Here is a 13798-nt window from a genome sequence, read left to right on the forward strand (position 1 = left end):
TTGTCACCCAGCTCTTTGGTGGCTCACACATCTACAAGTTTGACGAGCAACAAAACAAGTTCATCAAGTTTCAAACCATAGAGGTCTTCAACATTTCAAAACCAAATGATATGGAGGTCATCCAGATAGACAGTGACTTATATTTCCTGATTGTAGACAGCTCCAAGGCCGGCATGTCCACCCTCTACAAGTGGAGAGACCAGCCAGATCGTAATGAAACTGGATTTTATTCCTACCAGTTTCTCCACGAATGGTTTCGCGATACAGATGCAGAGTTTGTGGAGGTAGATGGGAAATCTTACCTTATTTTAGCAAGTCGTTCACAGCCCCCTGTCATCTACCTGTGGAACAAGAGTACGTTAAAGTTCATACACCACGGTGAAATACCAGATGTTGATGATGTGGTGGCAGTCAAGGCATTCTGGGTGGAGGGCGAGTTGTATCTGGCTCTTGCTTGCTACATCGGGGACTCGAAAGTCCTCAAGTGGGCCAACAAGCAGTTCACGGAGGTGCTGTCCCTTCCCTCTCGAGGAGCAATGATCCTCCAACCCTTCACCTTTGCAGACAGACAATACTTGGCTCTTGGCAGTGATTATTCCTTCACACAAATCTACCTCTGGGATACGGAGACAAAAACGTTTCACAAGTTTAAGGATATTTATGTGCAGTCTCCTCGATCCTTCACTGTAGTGACCTCTGATCGTAGAAGCTTTGTCTTCTCCTCCAGCCTAAAGGGAAAATCTATTGTTTTTGAGCATATATTTGTAGATCTCAGCTTGTAAATGACTAATCTTAGTACATAGTCAGGAATCTCACATGCTGTACAGTGTTATGCAACAAATGACATAACTCCACTCCAGCCCTGACACTGAACTTTTGAGGAAATTATAAAAATATCAAGCAATTGTAGATGAATTGTCGATACAAGAATGAAACAAAATTATTCAATAATCTGGAAAATATTTATTAAAAGCAAACGCTGGGATGATGTTGCATGAAAATAATGTTATGGCTAATCAGGCTTTAAAGGTTTGACTTTTGCCTTAAAATAAACCATATTAATGTGTCAATTCTGACTGTCAGACTGTGGCATAACCTCTAAGCACTGGAGTCAATCCAACTATTTGTTACAAGTTCCAGATATTAAAAACAAAATAAATTTGAATTTTGTTTGCCAGACTGACCTGAAACTTTTTTTTTGCTCTATCAGTGGGAAAACAAATCAAATATTTAACTCAATTACAGTTCAAATGCTGTACCCATGAACAACACTTTCAAAAGTGTGGAATTTGTTGAATTGTAGTTGAAAAGTAGTCACAGAAATGTAGAGTTTTCATTTTCCCTCAACACTAGATGAAATGCTTTGTAACCCAGAGGACTACTAGTGAACTGCAAAGGGGTTTCAGTTGCAGCAATTTGTCGTTATGGTTTAGAATTTAGTAAGGGAATGCTTTGACTTGTAACTAAATCAATAAAATCAGTCCTGAGGCATTTTTAAGTTATGGCTTCGCAATAACCTTCACTGAAAGGCTGATTCTTAAAAAAAAAACACAACACAAAAAACCAGACGACTTTCCTTTTTATTGAAACTCAGCTGAATGTAGCCAATGTATCCTATGTTTTGTTAATGCATAAATGCTACCGACTGCCTGGCTAAAAGCAAATAATTTCTATGCAAAAGTAGCATTAAACTTAAAAATGCCTTTTCACAAATGTGAACCTTTTTCTTGGCAGTTTTGTTTTCCAAATATTTTTTATATATTTATTTACAATTTGTAAAACAGTCTTTTTTTTAAGCTGATGTAGCATGATGTCAAGGTTAGGCGATGTTCTCTGAAAAACTCAGTTCACTGTGTGCTGTTCATTTAAGTGTATTTGTGAATTTGGATGTTTTCACTACTAAAACCACAGCGATGTTGAAGAAGTGACTTTTTACACATTTACTGCTTTGTGTTCAGTAAGAGAATACTTTATAATTGCATCAAAACTCTTTACTGCACCATAACAAATTGAATTTCATTCTGTTGTCAATAAATGAAAAGTGGCAATAAGACAACGTACCTTTAGCAGTTCTTTTGTTAATTTGATTATGTAACCAATGTTTAAGATTTCAGGTACTTAGACTTTTTTAAGCACATTTTCTGTGTTTTGACTTGCTGCAAATACAGCGAGACTCTAAAAAAGTGGACAGATTTAGGAATAAACTGTTTATTATTCACTTTGCCAAGAGCAATTACTCACAGAATAGACAAGCACTTCGTGCATAAGCCCAACAAGCTGTCAAAACACTCATCCAAAACTCAAAAACTGATGATATATACGTGAACACTTAAGTTTAATCAACAAAACAAAACAAATCAACAACAAAAAACACAAAGAAAAAACAGAATTTGGCTTTATTATTTTCTTTTTTTAAATCAATAACCCCTTCTGGAGGATGTTGCTCCTTAATCAGTTCTAAATCATCTTTTTTTTATAATAATCATTTTATGCAACATTTAGCTAAATATATGGGCAGCCGTGGTGCAGTGGAAGAGCGGTTGACTCCCAATTGGAATATTGCAGGCTCGATTCCCGCCTTGCCAGCCCGTGTCGAAGTCTCCTTGAGGAAGGCACTGAACCCCACCTTGCTTCTAGTGGAAAGTTGGTAACAGTGTTCGGCTCGCCGTTTACGCCGTTTATGCCGTTTACCATTTAATAGCTGAATAACTTTTTTTTATTTACAATGACTGAAACTAAGAAAGAACATGTTAAGAAAATGTTTAAGAAAAGGGTTAAAACAAGTTAGAAGTGTTAAAAGTGTCGGTTAAATATCTAATCTTTGACAAAAAAACAAAGATAATACCTTTACAATTAAATTGACAGTTGAAAAAAGTTTCCTGTAAACAATTTTACCGTGACGATAAGAGCTGCGTCATCCTGCTGGTTTTCAAATGTCCCTGCCCTGCCTGCTGTTGATCACCTGGATCAGATAAGTTTGACTCATAAGGGGCTGTTAAAGTAGAGGTAACTGGACATTTACAAGGAGGTTAGCAGACCTGATAATCCAAGGTTTGATCTAAGCTCTACCATCGAGTTCAACAGCCAAACTGATTTAGTCAAAGTTGAAGTAATCAATGAAATATCCAAGTCTCTACAAGTACAGCAAAAAAACTGGAAATTTAGGGTCAAATATATAAAAGCCCTTAACATTTTACCCTTTCAAAGAATTACCAGTCATTCAGGAATCAGCAAACCAGATGAGAAAAAGCTCTTTTTTTGATGGTAACCTGACATGTGATTTACATGAACAATTCCTGATCATTAGCTATTAATGTAATTTGTAACTTTTTACTTTGTAACTTTTTTTTGGTAACAATAGACAATAAAAACTTGTTTTTGAAACTTAATCTGGGTATTTTATAACGATTTCTGAAATGTGGTCTACTTACGTAGTTATTATTAATATGTACTTCTTCCTGTCATTTGATTTATTAATACTCGTGGATTTTTTTCAATGATCTGTATTTGTGTTGTTAAAATAACTAAATAACTGAACCAGATAATTATAATTTATGTAACAAAAAGAAGTTGAGTAAAGTATAACGGGGTAGAATTGTGCAAGTTTGCTTCCTCTCACTCGCTTTCCAGCAATTAATTAGACTCCTTTGACAAACTAAATATTTAATGGTTTTAATCTGTCACACTTATGTGAGCATAAGATCTCATTTCTATTTATGATTAAGAGTTACTATAATTGAATTATTAACAAGTGTATGTGGATGTATGCATTTTCCAATCAATTCAGGACCAACTATCTTAAGTTTGAGATATATATATATATATATATATATATATATATATATATATATATATATATATATATATATATATATATATATATATATATATATATATATATATAAGTATATTTTTGTACATATTTCTGTTGTTTGTCTTGTTTGGTTTTACTTTCGGATTGATTGCTTGAAATAAACCATTTCCAAGTCCAAACCTGATTAACGAGTTTTCTTGAACGCATCTTGTCGCTACTCTGACGTCAAAGGGGTTGACGGAAGTGATGTTGTTAATCCGTTTAGGTGATGATGCACAAAAATGTCTCGGGCTTCAGCAGAACCGACGCAACGATGAACAGGTAGAAGTCCAGCGGGATTGTGGCGAATCTCTGAGTCCGCAGAGAGATGGACCCGACCGGGAAGAGCGACGGGGACTGGCAGGGGCTGCTGAACGAGGTGAGAAGACCTGAAAGCTGCTGCTAATATAAGTTAACGCACCTGTTCATTATCTAATCTGCCTGATTGATGATGTGATGTTTCATTTATTTTAGAAAATAAACGTCTCACATTTATACACGACAAAGCCGATAAATATAAGCTAAAAACCTACAATTAAACCATTGATGACGCAGATTTTGTAAATCTGTACCAGCAAGCAAATAAATATTTTCTTGTGTGGACAAAAAGCCACGCATATTTCCCGCACTGCGTGTTACGTGTACATCATGTATTAGTCTTTCGTTGCTCATGTGTTATTTATTTCCCTTTTAGACTCATTTTTTTCTCTGCTAGAATTATAGTAACTAAAATATTATCTACACTATGTGGTTTTCAACCACCTTCATTTCTCAGGTGGTTTTCCTACTAGAAGATCCGGCCACGTCTTATCCTCAATGCTCCATCAGAAGGAGGTTTTTGCCCAAAATCTCCCCATATATGACCGTTCATTCTGTCATCAGTTGTCCTGTCCCTTTTTATAGAAAAGCAGACCCAAACCATGATGGTTCCACCCCCATGCTTCACAGTAGGCACGTTTTTGGGATGCAACCATTGACCAGCAAAATCTAGTCAATTCGGTCACAATTTTTCCGCGATACAGACGATGCTCTTTGGAGCCAGACGACAACAGTAACAGTGATTGGACCGAGTCGGTCTGAGTCAATGTTTCTATGGCAACTACTGTCGCCATTCAGGAGTGAGCTTGTTGGAAGGGCTGAAAGCGGGTTCAGGAGAATATGTCAAACAGTTTGAAAGATAGAGGTGGGGGAAAGTGGGGATCGCATGCTTTTCATGGGGCATCTGATTGGCCAAGTTACTTGCAATAAATAAATAAATCTGACCGCGGTACATTCTCCTAATCCTCCCCTGGATCAGCCAGATGGTCTCTGGTCTTCAGACAGGCCTGGACATGGATTCATCTGGTTCTGGTTGGTTTCCTCAGTGTTCCAAAGATCATTTGTACCCCATGCACGAGATCTTTCATGGAGAACCAAGTGGAGGGAGATTGCCAGGGATCTTGTATTTTTTTGCATGTTCATGCTCCAACACTTGATCTCTTCTCATCAAGCTGCTTTCTAGTTTTGTAGATTGGTTCATTCCAGTCGGGTTGAGGGGAACAATCTTGTCCCTGATGTCATTCGACAGCTCTTTGGTCTTGGTGGAGAGGTTGCAGTCAGACTATTTTTAAGGGTGTGAACAGTTGTATTTCATGCAGATAACCAGTTCAAACAGGTGACAATAATACAGGAAATGAGTCAAGGCTAGAAGAACTTGTTGAAAGAGTAAGAGATCTGTGAGGGACAGAATTCTTGTCTGTTTGTAGGGGATAAATACTTGTTTCTGCAACATATTACAGTAAAAAAATGTAATTTTAAAGATTTTTTTTTTTACGTTCTCTCACACTCTTACAATTAAAATGTTTCTATGACAATTATTACAGACCTCTGTGGGGTTTTTTAAGGCTAAAACACAATTGCTGACAAATACTTTTTGCTCTACTGTGTGTATAAATAAATAAATATATTTCTACTTCTCTTATATGGAGTTTTAATTAAATTTCTTACATTAATGAAACATTTGACTTTTTTTGTTCGAGTTATTGGCAGAGGGAATTATAAGTGTCTCATCAAAAAAGTTAAAAATTGATTTTTTTTCCCCCAAACTAATTTGCAAAAGGGTTAATAAAAAACAAATATTGACTTAGAAGCAAATTGCAGCCCAAAAGCAAAACAGAGTCGTTGAGATATGTATACACATTTAGATGTAATTCAAAATGTAAAATGTATAAGGCAGAAAAAACAAGCGGTTTCCAAAATGAGGAAAGAATCAACTACACAGAAGTCTAGTAGTTCTTAGACAAACAAGATGAATTCCCCTGAATATTTAGGTCAGTATTTAACAGTGCTTGGTTGTCAGATTGTCAGTTTGCAAACACAGCAATACTAATCCATCATTTGCACATCTTGTGTCCAGTTCATAGTTTGCAAGCGAAAGCTGGAGAGTAAGAAGGAAGCTCTGTTGATTCTGTCCAAAGAGCTGGACACCTGTCAGCAGGAGAGGGATCAGTACAAGCTGATGGCCAACCAGCTGCGGGAACGGCACCAGGCACTCAAGAAGAAGTACAGAGAACTCATTGTGAGCTCAGGTTTTACTAAAGAGCCAAAAGAAGAGCAAAAAAACATCCCAACGATCACTGATTGTGTAATGAAGTCTTAAAAATGTCTTTTTGTTTGACCAACAGGATGGAGATCTGTCTCTTCCCCCCGAGAAAAGGAATCAAGTAAGTCCTCAGACTGTTTGACCTTGTTGACCTTGCCTGTCTTTAGGAGGAACAACTAAAGCATTTCTAGAAGATGAGACGATGCAGATGACAGTTGGAGGTGGAGGACCTGTTTGTTTGTGTTTTTTGTTTGGAACAAAACACAGTAAAGCTGAGATTATTTTCTGTTCAGTTTGTAATTTTAGGTCAAGAAGAAGGGAATTAATGAAGCCACAGATGATTTTTAAAGCCAATTTGTCATTTTCTGCCCAGGTAAACCTAGCTCAGCTGTTGAGAGACTCCAGAGAAAAGAGTGGGCAGCTTTCTGAGGAGGTGAAGGAGCTCAAGCAGCGACTGGCAGAAGCTCTGGGGGACAATAAGGTAAAATGTCAAACTGTCCAGCACAATCACTGGGAATCTGCTTTGTTAATGTCATCACACTCCTGTGAGGGAACCAACGGAAGACAGAACAAAGCAGTGGAGGCTTCTGATTGTGTTACTGTCTGGCCCTGCAGCTTCTGAGAATGACCATCACCAAACAGAGGCTGGGGGACGAGGAGATCGGCACTCGCCACTTTCCTGCACACGAAAGAGAAGGTCTGGTTAAACAGCTGGAACGAGCCAGAGAGGAGGTGAGGAGCGGCATCTTCATCTCAGCCATTAGGTTGACATTCTCCAAATGTGGTGGGAAATGTTTTCCTTTCAATTTATGGTGAGATGAGAAGAGCAGACCTGGCAATGCCACCCATCTAAACTGAGTTTGGTTTGATTCAAGCAGGAGGTTAGAAGTCAACGTTATAGTAAAAAAGGAGAAGAGTAGTTAGAAGTGAAGTTACCACAACATATACGGAAATTAGAGTAAATACTCAAAAACTGCTATTAGAAATCAGATTAAAATGGTTGAATTGATACATATTCAGCCTAAGTGAATGCAGAACTGTTTTGAGCTGGAGAACAATTATCCTCCAAAATGTTCTTTACCTGCACATGGATTTATCCCTGTAGTTAATCTGAACACACAAATGTTCCTTTCTACCAAAACTACCACATTCACTGCTGGCATGGATGATTTACCTGCATGACTGCTGCAGTTACATCACCAGAACTCCGTTAGTGTGACTCTTAGATTATAAATGTTGTCTATTATTAATCACATTACAGCAAAATATGTAACTGAAAACACGTGCGACATAGGCAAGGCAAGGCAAGTTTATTTGTATAGCACAATTCGTACACAAAGTAATTCAAGGTGCTTCACAAAACAGAAAAATGCATTAAAATCACAATACATCATTGAAATAATCAACGTAAAATTTACTTTAAAAGAAAAGAAAAAATTTGAAAAATGATTTAAAAATAAAGGAAGGGAAGGAAAGAAAACCGCAGATAGGACCTTTCAGTCATATACACGGCTAAACAGAAATGTTTTAAGTCTAGATTTGAACATGAACACAGAAGAGGCCTGTCTTACGACTTCAGGGAGGCTGTTCCAGATTTTAGCTGCAGAATATTGAAACGCTGATTCCCCTTGTTTGACATAGTAGGTCTCCTTTAGGCCCAACATGTTTTTTTAACCCTGCATAAAGTTACTCTAAACTCTGTAAACACACACTGAGGTCATGAAAAATCGATATCGCTCAAAGGTCAGATGAAGCAAATGGTTGGTTTTTATCACGAAAACAAAACTATTATGATTACAGAAACACCCGATGATTGTTAAATCCTCAGATTTGATGTAGAAATTGAAGTAAAAAAACTGTTTAGGTAGAGATCTCTCAAACTTTCTAATGGCTAAGTACAAAATGTGCCTGTGGTAAAAGAGTCCTTGAGTTTCTGTCCTGAATCTTTGAGCGGGAAGACTTCAATATATCATGTGCTGGCAGTGTAAAAGGTGCTGCTTGTTTTCTGCAGAATGAGGTTCTGGAGCACAGCGTGAAATCGCTCACAGATGAGCTGCAGGACGTTCGAGCCGAGCGGGACGTGTTTCAGCAGAAAGCTCACCGGCTCAACATGGAAATGAACCACATAATGGGAAACAGCGATGTCCGGATCCTGGACATAGATGCACTCTGCATGGAGAACAGGTTTGCTTTTTGATTAGAACATTTGAACATGAGTTCAAATACGATGAAATGCTGTTTGAACAGTTTCGAATCTGTGAATTTATTATTCTTATTATTTTCACTGTCTTTAAATATCTGATTTTAAAGTCGATTGTTTGTTAAAAACGTGATTAAAATCTGTTCCAGATATTTGCACGAGAGGATTAATCAGTTTCAAGAACAGGTCAACCTGCTCAAAGCAAACCTAATGAAGTACAAGGTACTTAAACTTTTGTTTGTTTTTCTACTTTTTGAATAAAACACTATGTTAAAATACTGATACTTGTTTCCAGAGCGCATTGGAGAGCAGGAAGATTTCAAAAATCAATGGCAGGCCAAACAGCAGTGCTTTAACTGGAGTGCTTTCAGCTAAACAGGGTCAGGAGGAGACTGACTTTTTTTTAATCATTAAATCATTTTTTAAATGTGATTGATAGTTTTAGATGGCAGTGATTTCTAACAGTTATGATGTGAATGCAGTGAAGGAACTGTTACTGTCTGAGGAAAACGGCTGCAGCTTGCCGGTGACTCCTCAGTCCATCTCAGACCTAAAGTCTCTGGCCACAGCTCTCCTGGAAACGATCCACGAGAAGAACATGGTGATCCAGCACCAGCGCCAGATAAACAAGTACCCGTCCTTTGCTGACTTTACTTACTCATCCTGGTTCAAGTTCATTTCAATAATTCCCTGGCATCTGCTTCTTTTTTGTCATCAGGGTTCTTGGAAACCGAGTCGCAGAGTTGGAGATGAAACTGAAAACAATAGAAATTTCTGGGCTTTGGAGACTTCCAGGTGGAAATCAGTCTTTTAAGCTTTTAAAATGTTCAGCATTTACATCATACTAATCTGGGGTTTGTGTGCTTTTCTGGCTTTTCTCAATGCTACCCGGAGGCCTGTCTTATAATGTGTCTTTAGGAGTATGTGAAAGTATGTTTCTCCCAAAATGGTGTCATTTATCTAATGAAACTAAGGTTTTCCTGTTTGTTTTCACTCTTCTGTAGCTCTATTTTGTTTAAATCATGTTTTGTGATTATAGGAGGAAGAGATGGCTCCTCCGTGAACTCTGGGAGAGTTGAATCTTGTGTTTCTCCTGGACATAAAGGTAAAAACCTCTACAAGTGTGCAAGCTGTGAATTTCTGATGTATTTGAACACCAGATGGATGCAGACTTTTTTTTTTTTTTCTTTTTTTTTTATTCTTTAACTTGTCCTGTCCAACAGCTGGGCAGTCAGATGAGAGCTGAGGGCCTCTTGGGTTGGACATATTTTACTTTAACAAGAGGGGTTATTAATCTTCAGACAAACCAAAGGTATGTCTGAATAAACCCCTTTTGTAATTGAGGCCAAACTTTATTAATTTCAAACATGTCTGAAAATCTTTGGTGTTGGACCGGACGGAAAAGGAAAGAGGGGAAGAAGAGAGAGGGACGTTAGAGAGAGGGGGGGTAGGGGGTGATAATAGGAGGGGAAGGGGGATAAGACCATGAAGCAGCATAAAGCAACAAGTTTACTGGTTGTTAATCATTATGGTAAGGTTTAAATGTAAAAAAAAAAAAAAAAAAAAAAAAGGGCGGAGCCTGTCCACACACACACTCAAATGTTATAAACACACCTGTTAGTTGCAAAAATGTCCACCTGTCGACATGTACACAAAACAGATAGTGTTCACACGCATACTTATGCCTTAAAACCAACTAGTGTGAAATAGGTGAATGTTTATGTTCTTCTAAAATGGATGGTGGAACGTGAAAAGAAGGAGGGAGAGTGCCCAGCCATCCCCACCCCAAGACCCCCACCGCACCAGCAGCGGCAGCCGGAATCCCCCCAACGCCACACGGGAACCGGCAGGGAACAACCGCCGCCCGGGCGACCAAGCCCGCCACCCAGGCCAGGGCCAGCAGGGCCGCCACAAGGCCCCCAGAGCCAGAGAGCAGGGAGGCACGGAGGGAAAGAGGGCGCCGCCCCAGCCCAACCAGGAGAGCAGCCCCCCCGCCGCGCCGGGAGAACCCAACGCAGGGCCCCACCGGAGAAGGACGCCCACAGCCCCACACGAGCACCCCACCACCACCCAGGAGTTCCGGGCATCCCCCCGCCCCAACCCCAGGTACGAGCCAGGACCCCCCAAGGGGGACCCACTCCGCACTCCAGGCAGCCATCCGCCCGGCCCACGGTTGGTCCAGGGAGGAGCGAGGCAGGGGCCCGCCGCCCCCGCCCAGGAGGGGGGAACCCCGGGGAAAAAAAGAGGGCCCACAAGGGGTGTTGTAAATATGGCCCGACCAGGCTCGGCCACAGTTGGAAATTTGGCGGGGCCCAGCACTCAGGAGCAAGGACCAGAACCCACCCCCCAGGGACACGAACACCCCCGGCTCAGATGTAATGTGAACCCCCCCACCGCGCGGAGAGAGCACCGCCGGGCCCAGGAAGCCGGCACCCCGGGGACACAGCCGCCGTTGCAAAGGGGCCCGTACCCCCCACCAGGGAAGAGGCAGGGGACAGATGGTCCTAGGTCCCACCTTCCTTGCAAAATGTGTGTGCGTGTATGTGTGTTTGAGAGAGTGTGTGTGTGCATGTGTGTGTGTTTATGTTGGGATGTATATATTGAGGGGGGGGGGGGTGTACTAAGGGGGGTGCGGTTAAAATTGGCGGGTAGGGCACTAAGGGGACATGATGGATGCAGACTTTAATGATCCCTATGGAGATTACCAGCCGTCTTTACTATCTTTGCAGGTGATGAAGTTTGTAACGATGAGCCCGCCTCGCAGCACAGCTCTGAAGCTCTGGAGGATGTCTGTGAAACTGAAGCTGAGTCAGCTTTTCAGGCTAGCACACAACCCGTGACCAGGACCGAAGTATCACGCCAGAGAGCTTCGCAGTCGTCACCTGAAGAAGAAGCAACTGCTCCCCCGTGTGACGTGCCACAAGGTGAAGACCGTCATGAAAATGACCCATCGCGAGAAAAAACTGATTTGATGGTTTCAGCAACAAAAACAGAACGTCAAAGTGATTCGAGCGGGAGCGAGTCCCATCTACCACCAGATACCAGACCACTGTCAGAGGACTCGGAACCAGTGGGAGTGGGGCATGCAGATCCCACAGGAGCAGAGGAAACTGTGGAGTCTTTAATAACAAACGAAAACATTTCTGTTGTTTCTGAAGAGCAGGAGGACATCAGTTAGAACAGATGTTCATTCTAGTTGATCAGGTGGCACAAAAGTCTTCCAGGAGCTGGTTTTCTGTCTTATATTGTGAAACACAACACTACTAATACTTTTGAAAATAGTTTAAAAGTTATTTCTGCTCTATCATGCAGTGTCAGCTAAAACTTAATTTGTTGTACAACACATCGTGTGATTATTCAACACTTCATTTCATAACCATTTGTATGCTGAGCCTACAGTGTCTCAGCCCAAATAGTGAGATGTGGAAGAAATGCTACTTTTCAGTATTCAGTCAAGTTCAGAAATTTATATTATTACTCTTTTCTGGAAACTATATTTGCTCAGCTTTAAAATGTACTTTGTCTGCAACTGATTCTATTGTGATAAACTGAGGTACATTTGTTTGGTGTAAATATAAAAAGGTACTATTGCTGTCAACTATTTAAAGAGTGTTGCAACATTTTTATTTCTGAGAAATAAAAGACTATTTAGACTTTGTTTCTTTATTTTCACAAGCGACTAATACAAATTGAACAATGAGGTCTAGATTGGTGTTGCTGCTTTATTGGCAGTCCAGTTATACAGAAAACATGCAAAAACACATCACAGCTATTCCAATGAGACACCACTCTCGACCTTTAGCACACATTGATCCTCTCTAGACCAAGGTCAGTTCTCAGGTTGATCACATCAGGGAATGAACCCAAAGGTCATTTTAGAGCAGACCAATACCTCTCCTGTCTAGACTAGTTTCTCCTCAGCTGCTTTGCAGTTTCTGCTGCTCTTCCCATAAATCGGAAGAAGACATTCCAATAACACAGCAGGCAAGCCTTCTTCCTGCATTCCCATGCAGCAGACTCCCTACATCTCCACCTTGGCCTAAATCGTCGATCGTTTCGTGAACCACCACAGCTCTTCCAAGCACAGACAGCCCACCAAACAGCGTTGCTTCAGATTCTATCTGCTCACTGATTCTCCCCTCGTGGGCCACAAAGTTACCAAAGTCTCCCGGATGATTAGGGTGATCCACCCCATATGGGTTGTAATGTCCACCAGTGGAAATGCATCCTTGGCTCAGATCCCCATACTGGTGGATGTGAATGGCTCTGGACTGTGGCGACTCATCTTCAGGAAAGCCAGCGAGCTGCAGAAGGACTTGGAGTTTTCCCTGTCCGTGATCTTGCTTAAACAATGCTTGGCCGTACACTTTAGGCAGGTCATCTGGAAGGGAAGTGCTGGGGCTCACTTTGCAGCCGGCATACAGAGTGCCATTGTACTGTGAGAACTCTGGTGGGAGCAAATGATCGGTGTGCGTTGAGAAGCATTGTTGACTGCATGCCAGCCAGACCAGAAAAGCCGTTTCCAAGACTCTTACTGACCTGAAACAAATCGAAATAGCAAAAACATTTGATTTAAAAACAGTCTACCAGGCATGAGTTAAAAATATGCATTTATTCCTTAAATTTTAATGCAGAATATGTTTTAAACCTTCCTGCAGTCTTTTTAATAATGCAACACCTGCGAAGGTAAAACAGATTTGACCAAGTATTTCAATAAAAATTAAACAAATAGATCCAAAGCTATGAGCATAAATCCCAGAAACTAACAAAAAAAATCGAGGCCATTTGATAAATTTTGAAAAATTGTTTTTGTAAAATTATATATAAAACCTGGCATTATTTTAAAAAGTTCTAAGAAAGTGATAAGAAAAAGTAAAACAAGGATCTAGTAATTGAAACAAAACAGTTCAAATGGATGTGCAGGCGCTCATCTATCTGTTAAAATAATATGCAACATTTTCTTACCTGTGCAAACTCATGGTCCCTGTAAATTGATCGAAGGAGAGAAAAAAAAGTATTAATTTGCTGTTTACAGGTCGTAAAGTCCGTGTCCTCGGAATGATCAAGCAGTAAAAGTTTGCTAAATGTCCCTCAGGTTCCACTTCTTGCGTGTGAGTGGGCGTCACCGACAGGGCACTGGTGTAAAGCCAGCCCTCTCTCGTCG

At 40.4% G+C, this 13798-nt stretch overlaps 3 protein-coding genes across 4 annotated transcripts in view; 2 read left to right on the forward strand and 1 right to left on the reverse strand.

Annotated features, from left to right (window-relative positions):
* Positions 1-2056, forward strand: part of LOC101171883 (leucine-rich repeat LGI family member 2) — a 6120-nt gene extending 4064 nt beyond the window's left edge. Inside the window, exon 8 of the mRNA XM_023961078.2 lies at positions 1-2056. This exon is cut by the window's left edge and continues 54 nt beyond it. Coding sequence (XP_023816846.2) covers positions 1-782 — 782 coding nt within the window. The 3' untranslated portion in view covers positions 783-2056.
* Positions 2057-4034: 1978 nt separating this feature from the next.
* Positions 4035-12287, forward strand: LOC101172128 (coiled-coil domain-containing protein 149). Of its 2 annotated transcripts, XM_078952157.1 has the most exons (13): positions 4036-4232; positions 6249-6410; positions 6517-6555; positions 6808-6915; positions 7050-7166; positions 8446-8618; positions 8784-8856; positions 8930-9014; positions 9117-9264; positions 9353-9429; positions 9529-9564; positions 9674-9739; positions 11364-12287. In XM_078952157.1, exons 1-13 carry the CDS (start codon positions 4182-4184, stop codon positions 11810-11812), a joined length of 1584 nt encoding a protein of 527 aa, XP_078808283.1. In that variant the 5' UTR covers positions 4036-4181; the 3' UTR covers positions 11813-12287. The 2 variants fall into 2 exon arrangements, with proteins under 2 accessions (XP_078808284.1, XP_078808283.1); XM_078952158.1 differs by lacking the exon at positions 9529-9564 and having other exon boundaries at positions 4035-4232.
* On the reverse strand, positions 12282-13798 carry LOC101169658 (superoxide dismutase 3). Its single transcript, XM_004084288.5, has 2 exons — positions 13600-13798; positions 12282-13173 (listed from the first exon to the last, which is right to left on the reverse strand). Exons 1-2 carry the CDS (start codon positions 13611-13613, stop codon positions 12552-12554), a joined length of 636 nt encoding a protein of 211 aa, XP_004084336.3. The 5' UTR covers positions 13614-13798; the 3' UTR covers positions 12282-12551.

The sequence above is a fragment of the Oryzias latipes genome, chromosome 1, assembly GCF_053564925.1.
Source record: "Oryzias latipes strain Hd-rR chromosome 1, Olatipes_Hd-rR_3.1".
In the NCBI taxonomy this organism is placed as follows: domain Eukaryota; kingdom Metazoa; phylum Chordata; class Actinopteri; order Beloniformes; family Adrianichthyidae; genus Oryzias; species Oryzias latipes.

Coding starts and splice junctions, on each gene's coding strand:
- LOC101172128 (XM_078952157.1), top strand. CDS start 4,182: ATGGACCCGACCGGGAAGAGCGACGGGGACTGGCAGGGGCTGCTGAAC. Junction 4,233..6,248: donor GGCAGGGGCTGCTGAACGAG/GTGAGAAGACCT, acceptor TCTTGTGTCCAG/TTCATAGTTTGCAAGCGAAA. Junction 8,857..8,929: donor CAAACCTAATGAAGTACAAG/GTACTTAAACTT, acceptor ACTTGTTTCCAG/AGCGCATTGGAGAGCAGGAA.